Genomic DNA, 25,180 nt, shown 5'->3' with positions numbered 1-25,180 from the left:
TTTAAACCACCAGATAGAACACATGCATGAAATTCAACATATAGACTTGTTCAGCAGTTAGATGTGCTACAGCCAAGCAAAGCCAACACTCATTTGTCTTTCACACCAACATATGCCTCAAGGGGCAGTCATCATATACTAAATTGTGGAAATATTTTAAAGTTAGTCAAAAGCATTCCAACGCTAAAGGACATTGAGTCAACAGACATAGACTATGACAACACACGATCAAACAAAGAATTGATGCCAGAAACAATGCTACTTAACTGGCGTTCACAGGAGGTGCAAAAAAGTCGCATTGTCAACCAAATAATACTTTGCAAAGTGGGGCATCCTCATCAGATATCAAGCAGATTAAGCCTATACTCAAAATCTGCTAAACAGTTGCAAAAAAGTTTCGCATTATAGTAATACGCCACTCCATCAAGAATCGAGAAGCATTCATCTGTCTGCTCAATCCTGAGGAATCCAATCAGTAAAAATCTAACAAACATTTCTGTCAGGGAAAATGACACCACATTAACAGCTCTGCCTATAAATGTAGAAAGGAAATAAGGCATTGACTGGAGCTGGCTGCCTCGGGCATTAACCATCCAAATAGAAGGATGACCTCTGAGCTCACAAGACACACCCACCAACACTACAGAATATCTCACCACCATGCAATTTAGTTACTGAAATGTGGGAGATATAAAAACAAAAAACTGGGAATCACTCAGAGTTACCATCTTCTGGAGGAATCAGAATATATCATCCTAATGCAAGAGACCTGGGTGCAGGGAAGTGCACCTCTGATTGATTTAATTGAAGTTAACAACTATGTAGTCAAGCATACAGCAAATGTGAGCCCGTAGGGAGGCTTATCAACATATATTTGAGTGGACATAAAAGTCTAGGAGATCCATCTGCAATCACCATATCCCTGCATTCTAGTAGTCAAACTGGAGGGCTGTTCCAAGGATGTATTCACCCATAATAATTGTGAACAACAATCCAGCAGCGTCAGAAAAACACAAAGGCAGGCAAATCTGCAAACGATGTTCATAGGATAGAAACAGGAACACAGAACCAGATAATTTACACTAACAGGATAGTTCAATGAAAATCTGTTGAACCCTCAAGATGTGGATGAGCTAATCTTAGAACAAGATCTCGCATGGCATATTTTCTGGAGCAGAAGCTGCTGACAAACAACAGAGGCAGCGCAGTAAGATGGGTGCCTCTATTGTTATGGCCTGCTCCAGCATGGGCCCAAGAGTCTTAAATGGACAATTTCACGAGGACCAACCTCCTGCAAAAATGAGAATGAACAACAAGGCGAGTTCCACAAGCAATTATATTATAGTGTCCCTTAGACTATTTGACAAGATTACCTCCTATAGGATAGAACCCAGACTTGAAATGGACCACTATCCACAGCTAATAGGTCTAAGCACAACAACTAGTCTCCATCCCAAAGCGACAACGTAATTAGTCCCGGTATCCATAGAAACAGTAAAAACACTATAATGGAAAGGGCAAATTCAAAATAAAATAACTATGGACTCTTCAATCCTTCTTTCCCTGAAATTCACCCAAGGCTGCAACCCTGTTCGAATCTGGGAACAAATAGTCGACACGTTGCTTCATAAATGTTCAAACACACAACGTCAAAAAGGCAAATAACGAGGTCCCAGGAAATAAAAGTTGGAGCGGTATACCTGGGCCTTAAGGACTGCAAAAAAAACAACTTGAACCACTTATAACGATCACTAAAGAAGGCCATGCCCAACAGCTCGCAGGTGGAAAAAGTCAGACAAACAAGGTTGCTGTACAAAAAGGAAATCTGGTTAGCAAAGAGGCGGTACAACAAAGGAAAATTCAGTTTGATTGTTAGCACAATAACCAGAGCTGATTTTGGAGAACCATAAACAATCCGTCAGGAGGCTCTTATGCAGCTAACAATGCCAACATCACAGAGCAAGTTTGGGTTGAGTATCTCGTAGCCCATTAAACACCCCCACAAGAGAACTGGCGGAAATAAAGTCTTACAAGGTTTCGCCAGTTCAAGGACAGGACAAGGATGATAGGAACAAGTTAGTCATCTCGCGAACCAGCTTAGAGAGGCTCATACTCAAAAGTAAAAGGGATGGGGCCCCTGGTCCCAATGTACTGCCTGACACCCTGTTTAAATGCATCCCTGAAAGCTAGTTGAAAATTTTTACAACTCTTTTTAAATACAGTCTTGCTAATAGACAAATTCCTGACTGGGCATGGTGCAATTATTCATCCTATATAAAAAGGTGGCAATGAAAACGATCCAGCAAATTATAGCCTGATAGCCCTATGGGACAACGAGGCAAAATACTACATGGGCCTCTTACTACAGGAACTGAACACCTGGGCGGATGAGCGTCAGTTTCACTAACCTCAATACACTATCCCTTCTCATAAACAAGGCTCAGAACCACAAAAGTTCCTTATAAACTTGCTCTGTGGACCTCAAGGCCATCTTTGACTTCATTGAGAGGACAAAGCTTTGGTTAAAACTTGCCAACAGGGGAGTTCCAAAGAACTTACTGAAAGCAATTCAACTCCTCCACATGAACCCATAGATAAAGATAAAAATAGAAAACCGAACAATGTTCTGTCGCAAGATCCCAATGACAACTGGTCTTAAGCAGGGATGTGTGCTAGCCCTGGCACTAGTCGTCCTCTTCCTGGCAGACCTCACACAAGAATTGGATCGATTAAACACCCATGCACCCAAACTTGGTGGACAACAACTGGCCAGCATGTTATATTCAGACAATATCGCTCTCTTTAGCCAAACCAAAGTTGGCCTACAGAGACTGCTACATAAGTTATCCTCGAACACCCTGGATAATAATTTGCAAATTAATCTAAACAAAACAAAAGTGGTAAAATTAAGTAAAAAACTTAAGCCAGTGGGACCCTGGAGATTAAACAATCCCAAACTGATTAAAGATAGTGAGCACAAGTTACCATGGGATCACGTTTGACACCAAAGGTACCTACCAGCAGCACAGGGAGCAAATACAATCCAAAGATGACTCCCTCCTCACAGCCTCCTTTCACTAAAGAAAAGGCTGGAAGGTTACTTGTTCCTGCCATTGTTAGACATCATCAAAGCGAAATTTCTGGCAACCATTGTGCTATGACTCTAAGTGGGTAGAAACACTGCATCTCAAGCTGTACATGCAGCTTTTTCGGCTTCCTCGCAATGCCTCCCCTGCCCAAATAAGGTTTAATTTGGGCCTGTGAGGCAAAAGTATTCACAGCAGGGAGCGTTCGTCAAATTTTGCCACTGACTGAGAGGTGCCAAAGAGAACTCTCTCAAACAAGGGTTATGGATTGAACCATCAAACAATTCAGGTCAGTGCCCTCACCAGGATTATTTACAGTCTTCTTTGGACAATCTGCAACTTATGGCGTTGTGGGACCTCCCAAAGTCCTACCATGTCTCCAGAAACATGTCTACAAAAGTGTGAATGCTTTATCTCTCCTTGAAGACAAAAACACTTTTCCAAAGCAAGCACATTCCTGGTTCATCGTTCATTCTTCCAAATCACTGGTGCAACATGCCTTTTTAAGTTTCTGTTGGTCTTCTAGCATGAAAAACACTGTTTTGGTGCCTACATCTGGGAGAGCTCTCAACTCCAGACCTTCGCTCAAAATGGCTTATTACAGCAAATGACAACTTCTGCAGAGGCTTCAACCAAGCCCCTAAACCATTATGCACATAATCTGCATTTGTCCAGAACTCCAGAACAAACTCCAGGATCAAGTGTACTGTAGTTTAAAAAATTTGAGAATATGAACATGCTACAAGCAGTACTTGCATGCTTCGATGGGCCAACCACAGGTCTAAATACACAGGCGTTTAAATTCTAGACCTGTTTCATAAAAAAACTTTCCACGTAGAAACCCAGAAGTTGGAGTAAACTCATTTAGAAGAACTCAATTGTACTTAACCATGTGTTTCCAGGATGACCTTTAGCAAGTACTACACACTTTATGCCCACTGCGTCTCTCCTGCCTGTGGCATTGAGAACAAAGACTTACATAATTGATCCAAATTTTATTGTGTCTTATGATTAACAAAAAAAATATTGGTGTATTTTATGCAATGGTTTTTATTACCTAAGCATATAAATAAATAAATCGAAAAAACAAAAAAAACCACTGAAATTCACCTGTTATAATTATCTCTAGTAACTGTAACTCATGCCCTAAAGTAACTATAACTTGTGCCCTCACCATGCACATCTAATTACCCCACTTATTACATCATTTATGACATGTTCTATAATGTAACTGATAACATCACTGCAACATTTGAAATGACATCATTGATGAACAAACTGTGCAAGGCAAGGGCGCGAGCCAACAGATTTCAGGATTAGAGATCTGATTTTCTGTCAACAGATCAACAATGATGTGGTAGCAGCCATCTTGGCACTCTGGCCTCAGTCCTGAGTCCCATTTTTTGTTTTAAACGATAAGGGGACTCGGTAGGGATACCATAACTGCCTAGGCTTGGTCAGGAGGGCAAACATATATATATTTTTTTTTTGGGCCAAAACTCTTGGGAGACCTGCCAATTTGTAGAAAGATTGAAAAAAAGTGTGGGCCCATGTGCCTAAAAAGAAAATCCACGGTGTGGGCCAGGGCTCAGGGTTGGAGCATATATATATTTTGGGGAGGGGGTGGGGTGGGTGGCCCTCCTCCCCATATTTCTTGAAGGCCATGAGGACCCCACCCCCTGAGACTAAAATTATAGGGGAGAGTGGGCACACAGCCCCCCTCCTCAAGCCACCAAAGGCTCCAGGGACCCCTTCCCACCAGGCCCAAATTATTTAAAAGGTGAGTGGGTGCTCAACCCCCACCCGATCCTCATTAGGCCCTGGGACCCATCTCCTGGGGATGTTATTTTAAAAAGGGAAGGACCGAGGGCGGCCACCCCTCCTTGAACCTCAAAAGGTTCTGGGGACCCCATTCCCTGGGGCTGGCTTCATTGTTGTCTCCCCAGGAGCTCACCCCCGGTACACAGTATACCTGCTTGCAAAAGTGTTGGTGGGGAAAAAATGTGCTCCCAACCAGTGGAAGCTCAAAAAATGCTATTGTGGGTGGGAGGCCACATTTCTTTTCCATGCCTGCACACTTGCGGGAGCAGTGAAAAAAACCTACTCTTTGCTGGGCAGGAGCAAAGCTGGCACCCGCGACATCCAAGGTGGGTGCATGCTGGGGAGTCGGGTGGCCGTGGAGATCCTGTTGCTCCATCCACAGCCACCCACGTTCTGCGTTTTGTTTGTCCAAGTGGGCATGGGACACTCGCATAAGGTCACAGGAAATTAGATCCCATGTGGCCACTATTGCAGTCGCGGCCGGCATTAATCAGGGGTGGGGGGAGGGAGATGTGGTAAAATAATAAATTTTAAAAACGTAGCTGTCCGCCGGCCGGCCAGCTTGGTCCTGCATTTACTCGGCTGTTGCTTCTGTTCTCCTGTCTCTGGCAGGAACAGAAAGCTGTTTATCAAAGAAGGGGACCAGAGGGCTTTTTAAAGAGGTCCAGCAACAATACCCAGTCAAATTAATAAAGCAAATGTGGATGCTGTTCCTCTAAAGAGGTATTACCTAGAGAGCGAAAACAGGGCCAAGGCTAACAACCAATTAAGGTTAGTTGTGGTATGGGGGTTTTGAGAGACAGGAAGAAGGAAGAGAGAGGTATCTCGCTGTGGCAGAACTAGGGTCCTCACACACCCAGCAAACTAGGTGTCATGCTTCATCATTTGGACCTGCTCCTCGTCGGGTCGGCGGTGCAATAACCGACGGGCACCCGCGAAGGGGCTCTTTCTCTGAGATCTTTTGTTCCTTAAGCCGTATGATGAAGTGGGGGTGTGTGGGCCGTGAAAGTGTAGATAAGGTGAAGTGCAGTGGGTGTATATAAAAAAGGTTAGTTAGTCCAAAAAAATGTTTAGTCAGGATGGTAATCTACCTTATAAAAACATGTAGAGTGGCAGCTCCCCTGATGTGAGGGTTCAATTGAAGCTATGCTCATCTCGTGGGGTCAACATGTTTCTTGCCTGTTGGTTACTAAATACTGTGGCAATTCTTCAGGACCTAATAAAATGTAAACTTAATCTATCTACACTAAATGGTGCAGCTGATAGCTAACTACCAAAAGGAACACTACAACCTCTCTCCAGTAGTGCTGTTCGGTAACCTCCCTCTTTAAGGTATGGCGCTTCCTCCGGTACAAGGGATCTCAGGACAAGTTAACAAGTCCTGTCAAGTCCAGCGGGGGACCGCGGCGATTCACCTACCCACAACGCCAGTACAGTTCCTGTCTCTCAAAACCCCCATACCACAACTAACCTTAATTGGTTGTTAGCCTTGGCCCTATTTTTGCTCTCTAGGTAATACCTCTTTAGGAGGAACAGCATCCACATTTGCTTTATAGTAACAGGAAGCTGACAGCCTCCTTCCCCTCCCCTAAACCAATCACAACGCTGCAATGACAGCATTGTGATTGGTCGAGATGGTGCCCAGCCAGGTGCCTATGGGGAGGCCATTTTTTCCTTGCAGGCAGCATGCAGCCTGCATGGAAAAAGGGCATAGGTCTCGCTTTTGGGACCTTATAAGTATTTAGTTATGCAACTGTTGCATGACTAAACACTTATAAGGTCCCAAAGGCGAGACCTATTGGCTATGCCAATGCTTGTTATATTTAGGTGTTCTGATCCCTTGCAAGAGCTGCCTTAAGTAAAATGACACCCAGTACCAGTGCTCAAGCCCCTGTTACCCAGGGCTAAAGCACGGGGGTTGGTTACCAGTGGCAGATGGGCTGGCCTGCAGACAACCCACGCTGGGCAGAGCCAAAGCCCATGCGTGGCTGTGTTGCATGCCCACAAGGGGTTGGGCCTGGGTAAAAACAGTGCATGGCGTGGGGTTGGTGTTACATATGATAATGAAATATTACTTTACTACAAAAAAAACCTACAAATTCACTGAAAGAAACAAAGGTTAAAGTGACGTTACAGTGAGGCAAAAATGTCAAATGAACAAACCACTGAAATTCAATAGTTTTAGTTATCTCATATATTACATCATTCATGACTTTCTATGGCATCATTAATAACATGACTAACATCTGAAATGACATTACTGATGACAAGACTATGCAGCATATCACAAATATGTTTTGCTCTAGAAAGAAAAACCCTATCAAATCATGTTTGACTGCTTGTCTGTGAAAAACAAAACAAAATTGCTGACCTGTCCAGCATGATGAGAAGCTATGGCGGCCTGGTCATGAATATATATATATTCACTGAAAAAACCATAGGTTTCACACACGTTATAGTTAGCTGGACATTTCTCTCATACAAAACCAATGAAATTCCCCCGTTATAGTTAGTACAGCTAACTATAACTTGCGCGACCGCAATCCACTGCTGATGATGTCACATATTACATCACTCATGACATGGTCAGTGACATCACTCATGACATCACTGATGACATCTCAAATGACATCACTGACGATGTCACTGATGATGTCATCCAGTGAATGTTTAATTTGCAAAAAATTTTATAAATATAGAGAAAGGCCTGTTTAAGAATGAGTGGGTGTACAAGTGTGTAAAGGGTTGATTTTCTGTGTTGTGTAACTGACTCGACAAGTGAGTCCTTTAACTACATCTTACTTCAGACTACTGCATAAACTGTATAAATGTTTTGTATGTGTCTGTGTGTTGGTGTATAAGTCGTGGCATGGTTTTGTGAATAGCTATATAAGTGTCTATATGGGTTTTTGATTGCTTGTCTCAGTATCTTCATGAGTTCCTTCGTGTTTGTGTGGATAAAGTGTGTGTGAGTGTGCATAGATGAGTGAGTGTGTGATTCTATGACTGGATGTTATTAAAAGTGCATCTCTGAAGGACTGTATGGTTGAGTGAGTGTATGTATGGCTGTATTATGGTTTGAATGTATGTCTCAGTGGTACATTTGTGACTAACTAAATATGAAAAAGGCATAATATATGTGTGTAAGAGTATATAAGTGGTTAGATGTGAGAGTGTGTAATTGTGACAGTGTCTGTATGGATGAATGTGTGCTTGTGTCAATGATTCTAATTGAGCATAAGAATATGATACTATTTTTGTGAGTGAGTGAACTTGAGTGTGTATAACTGCATTAATGAGTAAATGGCAGTGTGATTAATTGTATGAATGACTAGGCGTGAGAGTACCCCTATGGATGATTGTTAGTGTGTGAGTGTCTCTATAGATATATGTATAAATTTATATGATACTTTTTTATGGACTGAATGTAACTATGAGTGACTGTACAGGTGAGTGTGTGGAGGTGAATGAAGGTCTTATAGTTTTTTTTTAGGTATGCAGTTATTAGTATTGCATTATTTATGGATTTGAGAATGGAACCGTGTAATTTTCAGTTGGTATATGAATGGTTTTATAAGGGTGTGAGAAGATGTGGTAATTTATCACATTGATGTCTTGAACAGTGACATCGTCAGTGATGTCATTTGAGATGTCATCAGTGATGTCATGAGTGATGTCACTGACCATGTCATGAGTGATGTAATATGTGACGTCATCAGCAGTGGATTGCGGTCGCGCAAGTTATAGTTAGCTGTACTAACTATAACGGGGGAATTTCATTGGTTTTGTATGAGAGAAATGTCCAGCTAACTATAACGTGTGTGAAACCTATGGTTTTTTCAGTGAATTTGCAAGGTTTTTTAAATGCTAATTCCTAACTATAACGTGTGTGAAACCTATGGTTTTTTCAGTGAATTTGTACGGTTTTTTAAATGCTAATTTTTGAATTATTAAATTATATATATATTTTTTTTATAACAAAAAAATTACTATGTATTCATTTATATATTATCTGTATCCTTTAATTTGTTTTTGCTTTTTTTTTAACTTTCAATTAGGAAAAAGTTGAACAGTTTATTTAATTTTTTCAATTAATTTTTCTCCACTTTTTTTTTTAATATAAATTCTTGGGGTGTGCGCTCAGAGCGCGCACCTGGTACGTTTTCGTAAGTTTTTTATGAATACCGTCGTACGTTATTTACGTACGCATACATACGTTATAGTGCGCGCTGGGAGCGCGCACCCAGTACGTATGCGTATGTACGTACGCATGCGTGCGTGCGTCGTACGCGCTCCACGCGGTTCACTTCCGCATACGCTTAAATTATGCGCATTAACGTTCGCGTATACGCGTGTGCAACGTATGCGCGTTACAGACGCGCATATGACGTATGCACATGCGCTCCTACGCGTTCGCGCATGCGTATTCACAAGGTGCGCGCTCGGAGCTTGCGCAGTGCGCGCACCTCGGGTTATATGCTTAATAAAACAACACTTCTAATTGGTTATCATTACTTTCAGTTTCTGATTGTTTCAACACCACACCCAATCCCCTCATGGCAAGTCATGTGATCATGAATCATCACTTTTGATTGGTTTGAAGTACTTTCAGTTCCAGATTCTTCCCAAACCACACCTACTCCCCTCATTATTAGTTCTGATTCCTTTGGAGAAGGAGCTATTCTGTTGTTGAGAGACAATGGCTGAACAGCAACCATCTTCAGACACTGAGCAGGACACTCTTGAGAGGCAGAGGAACAGGAAGCAGAAAGACAGCTTTATATGGCAGTTTTTTACTTTCCCAGAGGGACAAAAAAAGGTAAATGCACCGAAAGTTACTTGTACATTGTGTCAAAAAGTCTTATCACGTGGGAATGCTAACAAGAAATATTCTTTTAGCATACACACAATGACGAGGCATGTTGAGGCAATGCATCCAGTATCTTTTCGTCGAGCTTCTGGAGCAAACCCTCCACCTGCTCATCCGACGACATCTGCAGCAGCTCAGCCGAGCACATCTTCGGCAGCTCAGGCGAGCACTTCTTCTGCAGTGGTGCCTTTGCCTTCTTCCACACCTCTTTTTGGACCACCTTGTTTGGCGAGGTTGTCCACACGCTGCACTGATTGCGGTCGACTTTTTTCTGTGGGTGAGACCAGTCTTGATCTCATTCAGAGAAAATTTGATGCGCATGAGTGCAGTAGGCCATAGATGTTTTTTCTTTTTTTTCGTTTTTCTCTTCCTGTTTCCCTCCATTAACTCAAGGGCTCTTTTAAGAGCCACTTAAAAACTAAACCCCCAAAAATTTTTGGGGGATTTATTTATTTATTTATTTTTTTGGGGGTGCCCGCACCCTGCGCGCACCCTAGGATGTTTTTAAAATTTTTTTTTTTTTTTTTTTAAATTTAATGTACAAAGAGAGGTGAAGAAATGGAAGCATGAAAAGTTAGGATTGAGAAATACAAATATTTTTCACTTATTTTTAAAAAAAATTAACTTATTTGGAAAAAATAAATGTTTTCTATTTTGCAAGGGAACAAAATTTTGTTTTTTCTTTTTTCTTTCTAGTTCTGCAAAAAAAGAAAAAAGTATTAATATTCAATCATACATTTCAAAAAGCATTACATGTTTTTACATATTTTACAAAGCAATTTTTTGCCCTTTTTTTGCTGTTTTCAGAATTTTTTAATTTTCACTTAAAATAGTGAAAACAATTGTATTCATCATTTAACAGCGGGCAAAAAAAACCAATCCAAAAGATTGTTTAAAAAAAGCCCAAAAACTATCCTCACTAAAATATACCTTGTTAGAAATATTACATATATATTACAAGTACTTTTCTAGATGAATACAAATTTTCTAGATAAACCGTCTTTAAACCTTGTCGCAAAAGCACACATGCCAAAATAATTTCTGTCAAAGGAGTCCACAATTGTTTTTATTACTTTTCCTTTAGGCCAAATAGTAATTTCAAAATCCTTTTTAAGTGATATCTTCAATTATAATCCTTTAAAATTACAAAAAATGCTTTCTTCAGATGCAGTTTTTAGTTTTCAAAATTTAGGTTTCAGAAAAATTAAGTAAGAATTGGGTAAATCATAAGGCAAACGTTGCTTGAAAATCAATTGGGAATCATTACACAGTGTCCAGCCTTTTTCACATTTAAGATAAACTGTGTAATGTCCAGAAGTTACAGTAGGTCCTTCATGAAAAATTATTGCAACTGTAACAAAAGTTTTTCCAGAAATTGATAATTGTTGTCCTATAAACTTCTTTATTAAAGTATCCAATTTGGAACCATCAGCTCTACAACGTTGCATCATTAAAATTACATACTGACCATATTTCTGTAAAAATAACGTGGAAAACATGTCAGATTTACATTCAGAACATTCCATGTTGTGATTGGCATCTTTAACTAATTTACTAAAAGTCACTGATTTACTTTGTGGTAATGGTAAAAATATGAACCTTTCTGAATCAACATTACTACTACATGTGTTCATACAGTTTTCACAGCAATGTTCCCATTTGTAAGAGACACCAAATAAGTTTTCTACTTCTACTCCTTCATCTTCAATTACGCTCAATATATATATTAAGAATTCCTGTGCATCTTGCTGGACATTTTCTTTAAACTGTGTAGATCCAGAACATACATCTAAAAGATTTCGAACATCAGAAGCACTTTCTATTTTAGTTTTATCATTACTCAGCTTCTCATAAAGGAGACTCAGCAGAGAACACAATCTTTTTCCATGATTTACTATTATCTGTTCTTGCAACTTTTCAAGATAAAATACAACATTCAGCACTACATTTGCATAGCAGTTGACACCAGAGCTATTTTCAAAATGGCAACCAACAACCTCTTCAACACTGTCCTTTTTCTTTTTCCTTGCTATCACATCACTGTCCTTTTTTTTTTGTTCTGTTCATCCACATTACAGATATTTTCAACTCTCCTTTTCCGAGAAACAACATGTTTTTCAATCACAGGATACTGTCCTAAATGAGGAGCATAGGTTCTTCTTAATCTATTATACTCCTTTACACAGTTTGTATCAGCACTAACTTTTGAGTCATCAAAGTCTATCATAAATAAACCAGATAATGTTTTTACTTGTGACAGAGCAACATATGCCATACCTTCTTTGAACACAGTAGAACCAATGTTTACAAAAGCACTATCTACAGTCAATCCTTGAGACTTGTGAATAGTTACTGCATATGCTAGAGAAAATGGAAACTGCTTTCTACGCACATATAAGTCTTTCACAAGCATGAAACGAACTGAACAACGACAAATGTCTTTAACTTCTTCTATCTGATCAAATTTTATTGTAAAACATTCAATTCCATCTTTTTTCTGATAATTAATAAAACCCACAACTCTTCCCATAGCTCCATTCACTAAACCCTTTTCTACATCCAAATTTCTCCTTAAAATGACTCGACAATTCATGCAAACTATGTCTTCTGGAGTGAAAAGTTTGCAGAAAAAAGAGGTATGGCGAGAGACCTTGCTTTGCCAAATGTAGACATTAAATGGATTGGTCAGAGAGGGTTAAAGTGGCACCAATTAATGCCTTTGGTGAAAACCTTTCTACATCTCCCACAGCCTAACCTTTTTATTGTGCACTGTGGTGGTAATGACCTAGGCACTTTAACTGGGGTAGGTCTGGAAATGCTTATTAAGGACACCTTTGTGCAATTGATGTCGCTTTTTCCTCATTCTGCCTTTGTATATTCTAACATATGCCAAAGGCAAAAGTGGAACTGGTCCAACCAATTTTGTCCACAGATTGACAAAGCAAGGAAGCACGTCAACAAATCTATTTCTGCTTTCCTCAGAGACTATGGTATGGGTTCTATATACCACAACAACTTGCGTTACAACATGCAAGACATTTATAGAGGAGATGGTGTACACTTCACTGATGAAGGCAACAGAGTCTTCCTCTTGAACTTTAGACTCTGCATCGGTACTTACTTGTAGGTACCAAAAAACACACAATGAACACAAGGGCTCTTTTTAGAGCCACCTTATATCTAAACACTTAAATGCGATTTTTTATTCTTTTTTTTTTAAAGTTTTTTTCGGGTGCGCGCTGGGTGCGCACACCCAGCGATATTTTTTTTAAAAATATAAATCTTTTTTTTGTCCTACAAGGTCCTACTGTGACCCCCTTACAATGCCTAGTGGGTCAATATCTCCCCACTCTGCCCCCTTTTCACGTTCTCCCCCTTTGTTTCTCACCCCCTCTTTATGCGAGAGACAAAATGGCGGCCGCCGCTTCCTGATTTCCACCGATTCGAATGTTTACTGACATCTAACAACCAATCAAAAGTGCGCTCGCGCACGGCAGGGTGCGCGCACAGGTCTTGCTCAGTGCGCGCACGCTGCGCGCTTACAGATATATATATTGATTTAAATGCTAATTTCTCAGGAAATACTGAACAGATTTACACCAAACCTGCAAAAGGCACTTCATGGACCTTATGGCTACCTTTCACATAATTCTGTTCAGCCGTTCGGGCTGTAGCTACGACTAAAGTCCCTATGGAAAAATCCATGGGGAAAATGCGTTTTGGAACCCCCCCTTTTTCTCGGCCCCCGCTTGACGAATCACCCCGAAACTTTCAGGGTAGGAGCTGAGCAGAGCGCCCCATTAGTTTTGAAAATTTCACGAGGATTCGTCAACCAGTGCCAAAGTTATTCAAAATAGAATTTTGAGATTTCCTATGGAAACACGGTCCTAACTATAACTACCTACTGGCGACCGCCAGTAGGTAATGTACATATATACATATATTTTAGCACAACTGTTGATGGGCATTTCATTAGGCTGGTTTGATATGATGTTGACTTTTAACCCTTAAAACCCAACATTGACATGCTCTTAATAACGTTTTGAAATCTGGAAATATTCAATGCAATTGGAGTTTTTCTTCTTTTCACAATTAAATCTTTTTATAAACTTTGTGGTAAAAATGTGTGAGCACCTTGAACTTTTCTCCTACTTCTAAACTTGTTGATGTATAGTCACTTATAGCATTAAAAGCTTTCTTTTTACATATTCATATTGGGCATTTTGTATTTTCTCTAATAAAGTTAGTCCATGTGTATCTATTGAAACGTTTTTCGCATTGCTGATCTACGTTGTCTTGCTAAGCAATAATTGAATATGCAGTTCCAGGAGCCACTGTCGCTATATTCTTTGATTACCCCAGGTTTTTGGTCGAACCCATGGCTATACCCTTATATTTCTGCATGCGGGCACTGAGGAGGCACCGCTACCTGGTGGACGGCATGCCCAACTACAAATGAGGTACTCAGAATCCATCCGATCTCTATGAAGACATCAGTCTGGTAGAATTGAACTCTTTACTACCGATACAACCTCTATGAGTACAACTTCTTGCTGACAGCAGTACCTGTTTACGATCAGTATAAATGTGGTCACTCAACTACAAGTATTCGTTCCAGATGTTTATAACAGAGTCCTTGCTTGTTAAGGAACATGTTAAAGGATATTGTTTTTTTGAAGTGTAAAGGAAACTGTAGCCCCTGTTTGCTAACTAATGTTGGTGAGATGACCTGTCGGCAGTACAGAGGCACTATAACCTGTCAGCTTCATGTCACAGAATATTTGGTGATAAACCGGTGATGTCCTCAATAATGTCATTTGTGATGTTATCATTATGTATGTATTTGAGTTATGTAGTGCAACCAACAACAAATGCAAAAGAGTGCTACAATCACTTAGACGTGACAGAAAACAGACAAAAAGAAAGGGACGTGGGTCCTACAGGTGATAGAAGCTTGTCAGTTGGGGCGTTCTTTTCAAGCAGCAGTCAACAGCAAGCTGTTCACATTAAGAGATGCTGCTTTATGGGATTGTTCTTAAGCTCCTGTCAGATGAAGAGACTAGAGTTGGATGCCACATCTGGGCTGGGATAGAGTTCCAGACCCACATTGTGAAGCAGGAAATCAAATCAAATCAGGAGAGTTTATATTGCGCACATATCACTCAGCATGAGTCTCATGGCGCTTGCAGACTGCTCAAGTGGACAAAACCGGGCTAGTTGACATAGAGCCAGGTTTTCAGCTCTTTACGGAATTTACCATGTTCTTTTATGCTACGAAGATGGAAAGGCATTTTGTTCCAAAGCGAGAACTGTAATCTTGTTTTTAGCTTCTTTCATTTTCTGGACTCAAGCAGGGAGGTGTAGCGTGCTCTCTCAGAGATAGTGATGTTTATTTACAGGAATGGGCGTGTGTTGAGATGTTGCTGGCCTGAAGTGTGATGCAAGTGGGAAAAGGGAGCCAGTGGAGCTCTGAGGGCAGGGGATGATTCTGACGACAATGCAATAAAGGACACTCATGAGGGAGTCGGGTGTGACTCAGGCAAACCAAACAATGGACCATTGCCTCCATTTAGATATAATAGGGCCAGTGCTTGAATGGCTTTCTTTAATGCACCTTGGGAAGAAAATGCTTCACATTGTGCAAGAGAGACTGCTATTACCAGGCAGTTGTTGTTTTGTGTGCATTTGAGTACTAAAGCTGAGGTTGTTGTCTCGTTGCGGGTAGGGGATTTGGCACTGCTGGCGAGTTGTGGAGTGGTGCAATCTTAGTTCATGGCTAGGAGCCAACTTTGTACTTATTTTGAGATTGCTGTGACTCATAATAAATGCAGTTTTAGTATGCGGATTCTTCGCTGTCTTTGTGCTATCTGTTTTTATTGGTCTTCTTTAGAAGAGGTTTTCAATTGCTTTGCAGTTGTTCATGGATCTTTGATGAGGTGCAGCCAGTGTGGGGTTCACACTGTGCTTGTCTTCTTTCCTTTCTCAGGGGGGCAGGAACAGATGAGTGTCTGTTGTTTTCAGTAGAGTATGTTTTAATTTAAAAAACATTCTTAACATTGGTGCTTGGGTCAGTGTTGGTATAGAGTCTCAGCTTAGGCATTTGTCTTTGGATTGAAACCTCTTTGATTCCTTGTGTGTGATTAGGAACAGTGCATTCACGGATATCTGTACTACTATCATGGGCCATTTGATATGTAATCTGTATGCACATTAATAGAGAATGTATTTAACAAACTATTTAAAATGTATTACATTCTAATTTTTTATTGCCAAGTATAAAAGTGTTGGAGGATCTTAGTCTGTCTTATCTGTCGTCTGCAATGTATAATATCTTAAAGATTGAAGCCTAATGCACGCCTGTCCAGTTTCAATGGGTGGGCATGTTTATTGCTGCAAATTCATGAAACAATTAAAAACCTCTATAAAGAAGGGTTCTCTGTAATATGATTGTTATTTCTGTTCTGGAAATGTGTTCTACATGACCTAATGTTATGTAATTGTTTCTTCAAAGTGGTTATGCTGTTACAGAGATAACACAAATATCTAATCTTCCTCTTCTACCCCCCACTGTTTGTCTCTCTGTCCCTCTCCTGTTCGCTTTTATTCCTATTTGGCAACTTGGTGAAATTTCACAGGACAAAAACACATACTTTTTATTTGAGATGAATTCTTCACCAAAATCTCAGCTGTAGAAATTTCAATCGTAGGCTAAACCTTTTATAGATGACAAACTCCTTGAAGTTGCCACATTTGTCATTTTTGCTAAATATTGGCAGTAAATGAGACTTTTGCACACGCCTTATTTTGTCAGATTTCTTTGAGTTGTCCCCCTGCCATGTGAACTACATCTAATCTAAAGTAATGCTGAATAAATTGTGCAGATGCACCATAAGAATTGTGGCCACGTATTTATTACATGCTGTGTGGGATAGGAAATAACTGTTATCTAACACTATGGAGCTACTGAATAACCTGATTTCACCTGCTGATTTCACCTATGCTGTCTTTTTGAAAACAGGTATAAATACAACAGAAGATCGATTGAGCATCATTTTTGACTTATCATCTCTAAATCAAGAAGAGGAAGTACAGCTGGCAGAGTTGAGGTTTAAGTGGTCTAATTATTCCGAATCACCACACCACGGAAATAAAATGATAATAGATATCTTTCATCAGCAGGATCAACCATGTGACTGGAGAGTTCCAACCTGCCACGGTCAAATATATTTGGGTTCTATCTCAGTTTCATCACATCAGCCTCTGTCATCTGGCTGGATAGTGGTGAATTCCACCAAGCTTCTAATGGATGCAGCCAAGCTTCCTTGGCATAGAAAATCAGCGAGTGGAGGTCAAACTGGTCCTAAAATTCACAATGAGGAAAGCACATCAACATCAACACCCAGGAATAAACAAGGTCTTCAATCAAACCCTTATGCTTGGGAAAAGCAGGTGTTGATGGTTGTTTTTTCCACCATCTCAAAGAACAGTCGTGTTTTGAAAAAATCTACTTTGCAACAGGCAGCAGAGCAGTCAAAATATCTCTCACTGGAAATTCCTAAGCAAAATGACAAAGAAAAGAACACACTACTGTCAGAAAAGACAAAGAGACTTAGGAGAAACAAAAAACTCAAAGACCACCTCATGGGAGTTCGTAGGTTCAACCAGGGCATGGTATCCAGGGCTCAGTGCCACAGAGTAGACTTCTATGTGGATTTTGATAAAATTGGGTGGAGATCTTGGATCGTTTACCCTAAAAGATACAATGCATACCGCTGTGAAGGGCAGTGCCCCAGCCCATTGGGGGAAAATTTCAAGCCCACTAACCATGCCTACATGCAGGTGAGACATATTTTATCTATTAATCAGAAGAACAAATTATGAGTTTTGAATGTGGTAGTAGCCATTAAATTTATTGTATTTTATTGCCTGATTTGTACTACAAAACATGTGTTTTCCTTTAACCCCTTGAGTGCCCCGCCCTTTCCCCGCCCTGTGCCGGCCCTTTCATTAGCGGGCGGGGTTCATGACGAGATAGTCTCGTCATGGGCACAGCGCAACCGCGGCCCATGACGAGACCATCTCGTCATGGGCACTCAAGAGGTTAATCAAGGCTGTTTCTTTCCAATTGGAATACCATCACAGATGTCTATGTTCAACTCCATCTAACATGGTCATTATAACAATAGCACATTATTATGATCAGTTGTCTCCAGGAATATGAGGACATAGTTTGTTGGGGAAAAGCAAATATATGCAAAATACAAATAAGTCATTACAAGCGAAAAGTTTCTTCTGTTATTTATGAAGGGCAACTATGTAACACAGGGTGTACATTAAATCACTTGGAAAAGGGACATTCACTCTAAATGGCAGGCCGTATACTTATTTCCTGGAATTGACCGAGACCAAAGCATGGTAAGTCTCATGTTCACTAGCTTAGCATCCACATCAGTATCTTCAAAGCCCTGGAAGCAAAAGTAGTAACATCCTCCTTTTGCTGCACTAACCTAACAAAGCTCCACCTCTTTGTGCACTGTCATCAATGGTAAGTGTAATCAAGCTTTTGATGCTGAATATATGTAAAGCATTTGTATCCTTAATAAAGGTTCATTTAGCTTCAAATGCACTGTTATATCCCTCACACCATTCATCATTTTAGCTTTCTTTATACATTCTCCCAATCAATTCCTTAGTCATTACTGCAAACTTTGGTTAAGTTTTGAGTATGACTCGATTAGATATGATCTTAAATATGATTTGTGAGTGGGTGGTAACACCATCATCGTTACTCATATCAATTTAGGTAGCTCAAGTATGAAACCACATAAACTGTTTGCTGACATTTCCAATTCTTTTGTATGAGAACAGAGCTTTCAGGCACCAGATGCATTCTGTGTTTGTGCCTTCTCCTGTAGCCTTACACCTCAGGATGTCATGTTGGGAATATGGTATGACCTTTCTCCCATCACAGACCTTCCTCATGGCCCCTTTGCATCAGTCTAAATCAATGTGCACCAATAGTTAAAGAAGTGAAGCCATGAGGGAAGGAGTATAATTCTAGTTGGCATGAATTAAAAGCATCTTCAACATTTTTAGTTCATTCCACCATTTGTAAGATAACTAGCATTTCATTTATAGGACTAGGATTTCATTTACATTAAGCTGGGAAACCCCGTCCACCAAAATCTTATCATTCAACGTTTTTAGACTACAATCACTGTAATAAATCTATCAAACGTAACTGCAATGATAACTGGCGCTAAGCACACTAACTCCTCAATCACCTCTATCACATTAGCATCACACAGCCACCTTTTTTCATATGAGCTTCTTTGCACTCATCAGGACACCTCTGGTACATAAACTGTAGCCACAATTAGCTTCCTATATACAGTCATAACAATGCAAATCATCTTTACATTCCTGAATTATTTAGAACACCTACTTTTACTTATTTACCATGACTGCTGCTTCCGTTCTAGTACATGTACATCTACCAAGTAGTTCTGTGCTGGAATTGAATTCCTTCTACACTTTTAAGCTTAATGACACATTCAGAGTGATGTAGCATGAAGCAGGGCCTACCAATTCAGAAATTTGTACAACGTTGAAAGGTACCTTGTCCTAGGAATATTTTACTTTCCCACCCCCAAAATAGATTCTCCTTAGTCCATTGACCAGCTTTTATTCATCACTTACCAAAAAGAAATCTCCTTCGCATTGCTTCGTGTAACTTTCCAGTGTTGACAAGAACTTGAGGCAGAGAGGAACAGTGAAGTCACCTTCTTGACAGCCTGAGGAAAGAGCAACCGGTCCACATAGCCATGAGCCACAATGCATTGGACTGTACATGGTAAAGATGTCAAGTGTCTCTTAAATAAGGCTCTCTTTATGAATAAAAAACACAATGGGTCAAAGCCCTCCCTGGCAGTCTTGTAGTTCTTAATTGAAGATGAAGATTAATACGATGTGATAAGCCATGTACCAAATCTGGACATGATGGAAAAGATAGAGCAAAAATATCCAGGAATAGAATCTAGTAGAGGTTCCAACTCCTAGAAGCAAAAATCAGGGCTAAAAATAGATGCAACGGGCAAGGAATCGGCCAAAATTAAAGGACCTAATGCGTTGCAGTTCACCCATCACTTGGACATGGCAGCCTATTCGTGATTCAAACCGTAACTGACATCATAGTAAAGAATTCTACTTTATGTTCCATTGGGAACCTCATATTCTATGGAAACCTTACAAACATTTTGGGCAGAGTACTTTATAAGACTTATCCTTGCCCTTTCCTGGGTATCATGATGTCCTTTCGGTAAATGAAGTTTAACATCCTATATCGTTCCTGAATTTCACAGTCCTGCCATCGCCTTTTATGCCCAATGCTCCAGAAAGTTCACAGAACATCTCTATGGGTCGTTGTGAGCAAGGAGATGCTAGAGGGGGCTAGGGGATGAGGACACTCACGTATGTGCTCAGTGAAGTGTCATACAATGAGCTACCAGACAGTGCGAGGAGCATTCATTCCTATTCAGTTTTCTGATCAACACTGATCATTGCTATTGGCACAGATATAATACCTGGTTGGAATGTCTATACATTCAAACAATTATCACTGTGGATAGATGAACACTTTAGAATGAGATAAATTGATAGGAAATTTACATGGAAATACATACCCCAAAACTCAGGAGCTCTTCTACTCCACTGCTGAATTCCAATTGACTGAATTACCCCATATTCTAAAGTGCTTCCCATGACAGCCAGATGTAGTTGTGGGTGGACTTGGTAGGTGCACATAGTAATAATATTGTCTGGTTAAAACTGCCACAGACAATGGTGAGGGAGAGTTGGGGGTTGCTCAGAAGAAGGAAGGAGTACATACAGGGGTGTTTATGGTAGATCTGGGTTAGATGAAACTCCACACAATTTGCACTGAAAGAACGCAATAATCTATATTCTTTAATTCTATCTAAATAGAAAAAGAGTTTTTGAATCAGAATTACTCATCAGAGAAACTAGTTGCAAAAGAAGCACTAAAATACATTGGAAAGGATTTTTGATCTCCAAGCATTATTTATGATGAATGAATATGATAAATGTATGATTGGTGAATTTAACATGCCTAAAAGCTATTGGCCTGAGAAATGTACCCAAGAGATTTTAAGGAGCCAAATGAAGTTCTAGAAAATCAGATCTGATTGTGTTACTGATGAGGTAAGGTTTATATGGTCCCTGTTCACCACATATCACAGCCAACATTTGACACATTTAATAGGTCTAACTTTTCTATCATGAAATAATATGGTAGGTATTTTAAGGAAAGGTGTACATGCAAATTGACCATCAATTCTGAATTATTGTGCCCTGGCATAAATCTAGGGCCTGTTCAACTAGTCTGCCAAGATTTGTTACTCATGAGAAAATAAAGTAATAAGAATATTATGGTATACAAGGATTTTGCTGAGAGCTTTGAGACAATGATTCTGTTTATTATTTTTATAAAATGATGAAGAGATGAACATGAGTAATGTTGCCAAATTCTCAGGAACACAAAACTGGGAAGGATGGAAGAATCTCTCCAAGTATCACTTTCAGTTTTCCTCAATTTGCTACACAACATGTATGCTTAATTGTTGATGCTGAAAATTGTATTATGGTTAATAAGCCTTGGTACAGAAAATCTACTGTCTGCAACATAAAGTTTCAGAGAAGTGCCTACATGAATAATGTACAGAGTGATCAAGAATGGCAGAAGAACATAGCCATGTTTCACACCTCTCTCTATGTCAAATTCGCAAGTGCATTCACCTATGAGTCCATAGCATACCCTAGCCTTGCTCCCCATGTACATCTCGCTAAAACATTTTATTATTAGTGGGCCAACCCCAAACTCAAATAATACTTTCTACAATTTGTCATGCGCCACACAATCAAACGTGCTCAATAGGTTGATAACTGCCAAAAACAATTGGCCCTTTTTAATTTGAGTATATTTCCCAATTAACAGGTTTAAGTTAGGGCTCTGTTCAATCTTCCCCATTCCCCTATGGAAGCCATACTGTAGATCGGACAGAATATCATTGTTTTCCGTCCTTTCCCTCCATTCATCAAGCCTTCCCAATAATACTCTACCTATGACTTTCATCAGAGAATCAAGCAGGGAAATGGATTGGTAACAGACTGAATTTGAACGTTCCCCCTTCTTATGAATGGGAAATATTAAAGAATCCGACCAGGAGTTCAAAATACCCGATCTATACAAAGCCTCTAGTCAATACTGGACACCAGAATGGTATATTAGTCATAAAAAGGTCAATAGGAATACTGTCTGGTCCCGGCGCTTTACTGCCCTCGCTTTTAATAAGAGCCTTGTTGACCTCCTCTAAAGAGAAAGATAGACAACTATGGTCTCCTGGTAGTTCCTCAACAGGGGCATGGTCCGGCCTCAATGGTACCAATTCAGGGGTAGAATAGATCTTTAAAAAATTAGTCACCTAGTCAGCTCCATTAAAAGCAATCTCAAAGATGGGGGCAGTTTTGTCCTTCAAAAAAGAGCCATTATTCACACGCCAGAAGGCTGAGCAGTCCCTAGTCTCGATTGCTTCAAACAGTGACTCTCAAATAGCGTTGTTTAACTCTTTTTTCCTCTCCTTAAGTGCCAAGCTGTAGTTCAGTTGGGGTGCCTGGACTCCAGAGCCGCACCTAGGAGATTTATGAACAGCTGCTTTGAGTTGCATATGGGCCATTGCGCACTTAGAATCAAACCAGCTAGATCTACTATGTATGGTGTGGGACCCAGGCCTAGTTAAACGTTCTTAAATTCCTCAAGAAATACAGAGAAAGGCTTCCTTAATTTCATTATTGTTGAGAAAGTCATTCAAATACATATCAAAAGTGTATCTTCGATGTATAATCATACTTCAAGGAAACAGACTGACTCAACCAGGGTCCACCGTAAGGAGATACTATTACTAGAGGCTACTTCGTTATCATCAACAGTAAAATCTGTGTTATACTTCTCCATACTAAATGGGAAACTAACATTACACTCTGGGCGCAGTGATCACTCATTGAAATTGATTGAGTAGTGAAATTAGATGATAATGTGGTAAACTTGTATGATGAGAGGATGTAATCAATATGAATATTAGTACCTCTACTATTAGTACCTCTGCCAGTGCTGTATGCCATCTTAGGCTCTCCTGTATATACCACTATGAAATGTCCTTAGCCTTGCAGGTATTAAATAGACACGGTGCAATAAGAGAAACTACCCACTCCTCATAATATGCTCAATATCCACCACCCATTCTGTTTTTTACCTCATCAAAATGTCAGGAGAATTAATGATTAGCAATTTTTTATAGGCTGATCATCTTACTCAGAGGGGTAAGGGGGAGGCATAGTCAGCTTAATCTCTAATGGGTTAAATTCCAGCATTTCACTTGAGCCATCCAGATATTGATAAGGGCATGTCTCATTTGAAGATATCTGTAGAATTGGTAATAAAGGATTGCATATTCCTCCTGAATTTCAATGGACATCTTGAGTCTGCCCGTTTGTGCTACGTCACCCAAAGGAGACATTCTAAGCAGTTTTAGCCCCTGAAATCCAGTAGGGTATGGGTATTCGCATCCAGTAGAGCTGTGCCCAGCCATAGAGGGGCTTGATTTGTTAGGTCATTAGTCCACCTGATCTGTTCATTTGTGGATTTCCATGCATTTCCAATATCTTTGTGACTGGAGGATTTGCGCATGGGTGTTTCCCACTCTACAGGAAAAGAAGCTGTGAATTGTATCCCATAGCCTGTAGATCAGAAATGTTTTCAGGGTCTTGATTTGCCCACAATGGAGTAGAATATATCCAATCATTCACCACAAGCAGGTGTGAGGCCCTTTAATAGGATATCAGGTCTACCATGGCTATTCCCCCGTGATAGGTCGATTTGCAGCACGTGTGATAAGCCACACTAGGGTGACCATTATTCCAAATGATGGACTTCCTCAGGGATGTCAATGTGTGCAGGTAATGGGACAGGCAATTGGGCGGAAAGGTATATGATAAGTTTGCAATAATTGAGTAATTATGGGAAGGCTGATTATTTTGCACAGAGAGACTCGCTCCTGCAGGGATAGCAGGAGAATCATCCATGCCTGAGTGTCTTTATGGGCCCCATCCGGCATGCGGGTAATGTTATCCTTCCAAGGTGTCGGTTTCTGTATGTGTCAGTTGTATACCCAGGTATATGATGCTGCCTGTGGAAATCTGTATGTCGTGTTCCTACACTCACCCACCCAGGTCCTCCACAAGGCATAATGGATATAATCTGGATTGATCCCAGTTACCTTTCAGACCTGAAAAACAACTAAATAACCACAGATATTCATCACTGTAGGCCCCAAAGTTCCTGGGTTGCTTATGTAAATGAGGGGGTAGTCAACATACAATGATATTTTATCCACTAGACTGATCATTGGAACCGGATGACCTCCTAGCAGGTCATTTTCATCCTTGCAAGGGCTTCAATTGCTAATGCAAAGAGCAAAGAGGAGATAGGGCACCTCTGCCTCATCCCCCCTCTCTGGGTTCAAAACAGTGGTAAAAGTGTCCCAGCACTCTAATGCAAGCTCGTAGCCCAGTAGTCAGCGTTAGGTGTACAGATGCTGGCACAAGGTGAGCAGACGCGTCTTATATTGTGTCTACTAGCTCTAAGAGTCATAAAGCCGATCTGGTCAGAGTGGACCACCAAACTGTGTTTTTTAAGTCTAAATTACTGTTTCAATCTTTTTTCCCTGCCTTTTCTTCCACAGAGTCTGCTAAAATTGTATATTCCAGACAGAGTCCCTTCACCTTGTTGCAGCCCAACCAGAACCAGCCCACTTAGTTTGCTCTACTATGAAGAGGCACAAGTTGTGGTTCATCACCACGAGGATATGGTTGTGGAGGAATGCGGTTGTCACTGAGTCAAGAATAGAAAAACAAAATGGGCACCAGTTTAGCCCACCACCCTGAAGTTCTCCTTTCCATCTATTAGCACTTAAAGAAGGGGCATGTTATGACCACAGGAACCAGAGCCTAACAGAGCCAAGTGAGGAGACCATGGACTTGCTACTTCTCATCGTGCTGAATGACTTTTTTTTCACTGACTTTTATATAGCGCAAACTTGACCCAAAGGTATCAGAGCGCTTTACACGAGCACCAGTTGTGTTACATAAGGACACATTAATTTTTGTTAGGCACGGGGAGATTAAGTGATTTGCTCAGAATCACAGGATGTTGCGCGCCTTTGCTGAGACTCAAACCCGGTTCCCTAGTTTTCAGGTCGGCCGCCCTAGCCGTTAGGCTACATCCTCACCCCTGTCCCCACATCCTCTCCCCCACTTCATGAAGCCAAGA

General features: G+C 40.4%; 1 protein-coding gene across 1 annotated transcript in view; it reads left to right on the top strand.

The window, feature by feature from the left end:
- Window positions 1-24,746, top strand: part of NODAL (nodal growth differentiation factor) — a 47,678-nt gene extending 22,932 nt beyond the window's left edge. Inside the window, exons 2-3 of the mRNA XM_085620411.1 lie at window positions 16,796-17,616; window positions 24,594-24,746. Coding sequence (XP_085476537.1) covers window positions 16,796-17,616; window positions 24,594-24,746 — 974 coding nt within the window. The remainder of the gene's footprint in view (window positions 1-16,795; window positions 17,617-24,593) is intronic.
- Window positions 24,747-25,180: the final 434 nt, after the last annotated feature.

The sequence above is a fragment of the Triturus cristatus genome, chromosome 1_2, assembly GCF_964204655.1.
Source record: "Triturus cristatus chromosome 1_2, aTriCri1.1, whole genome shotgun sequence".
NCBI lineage: Eukaryota > Metazoa > Chordata > Amphibia > Caudata > Salamandridae > Triturus > Triturus cristatus.
This window is presented reverse-complemented; position numbering and strand designations above follow the sequence as displayed.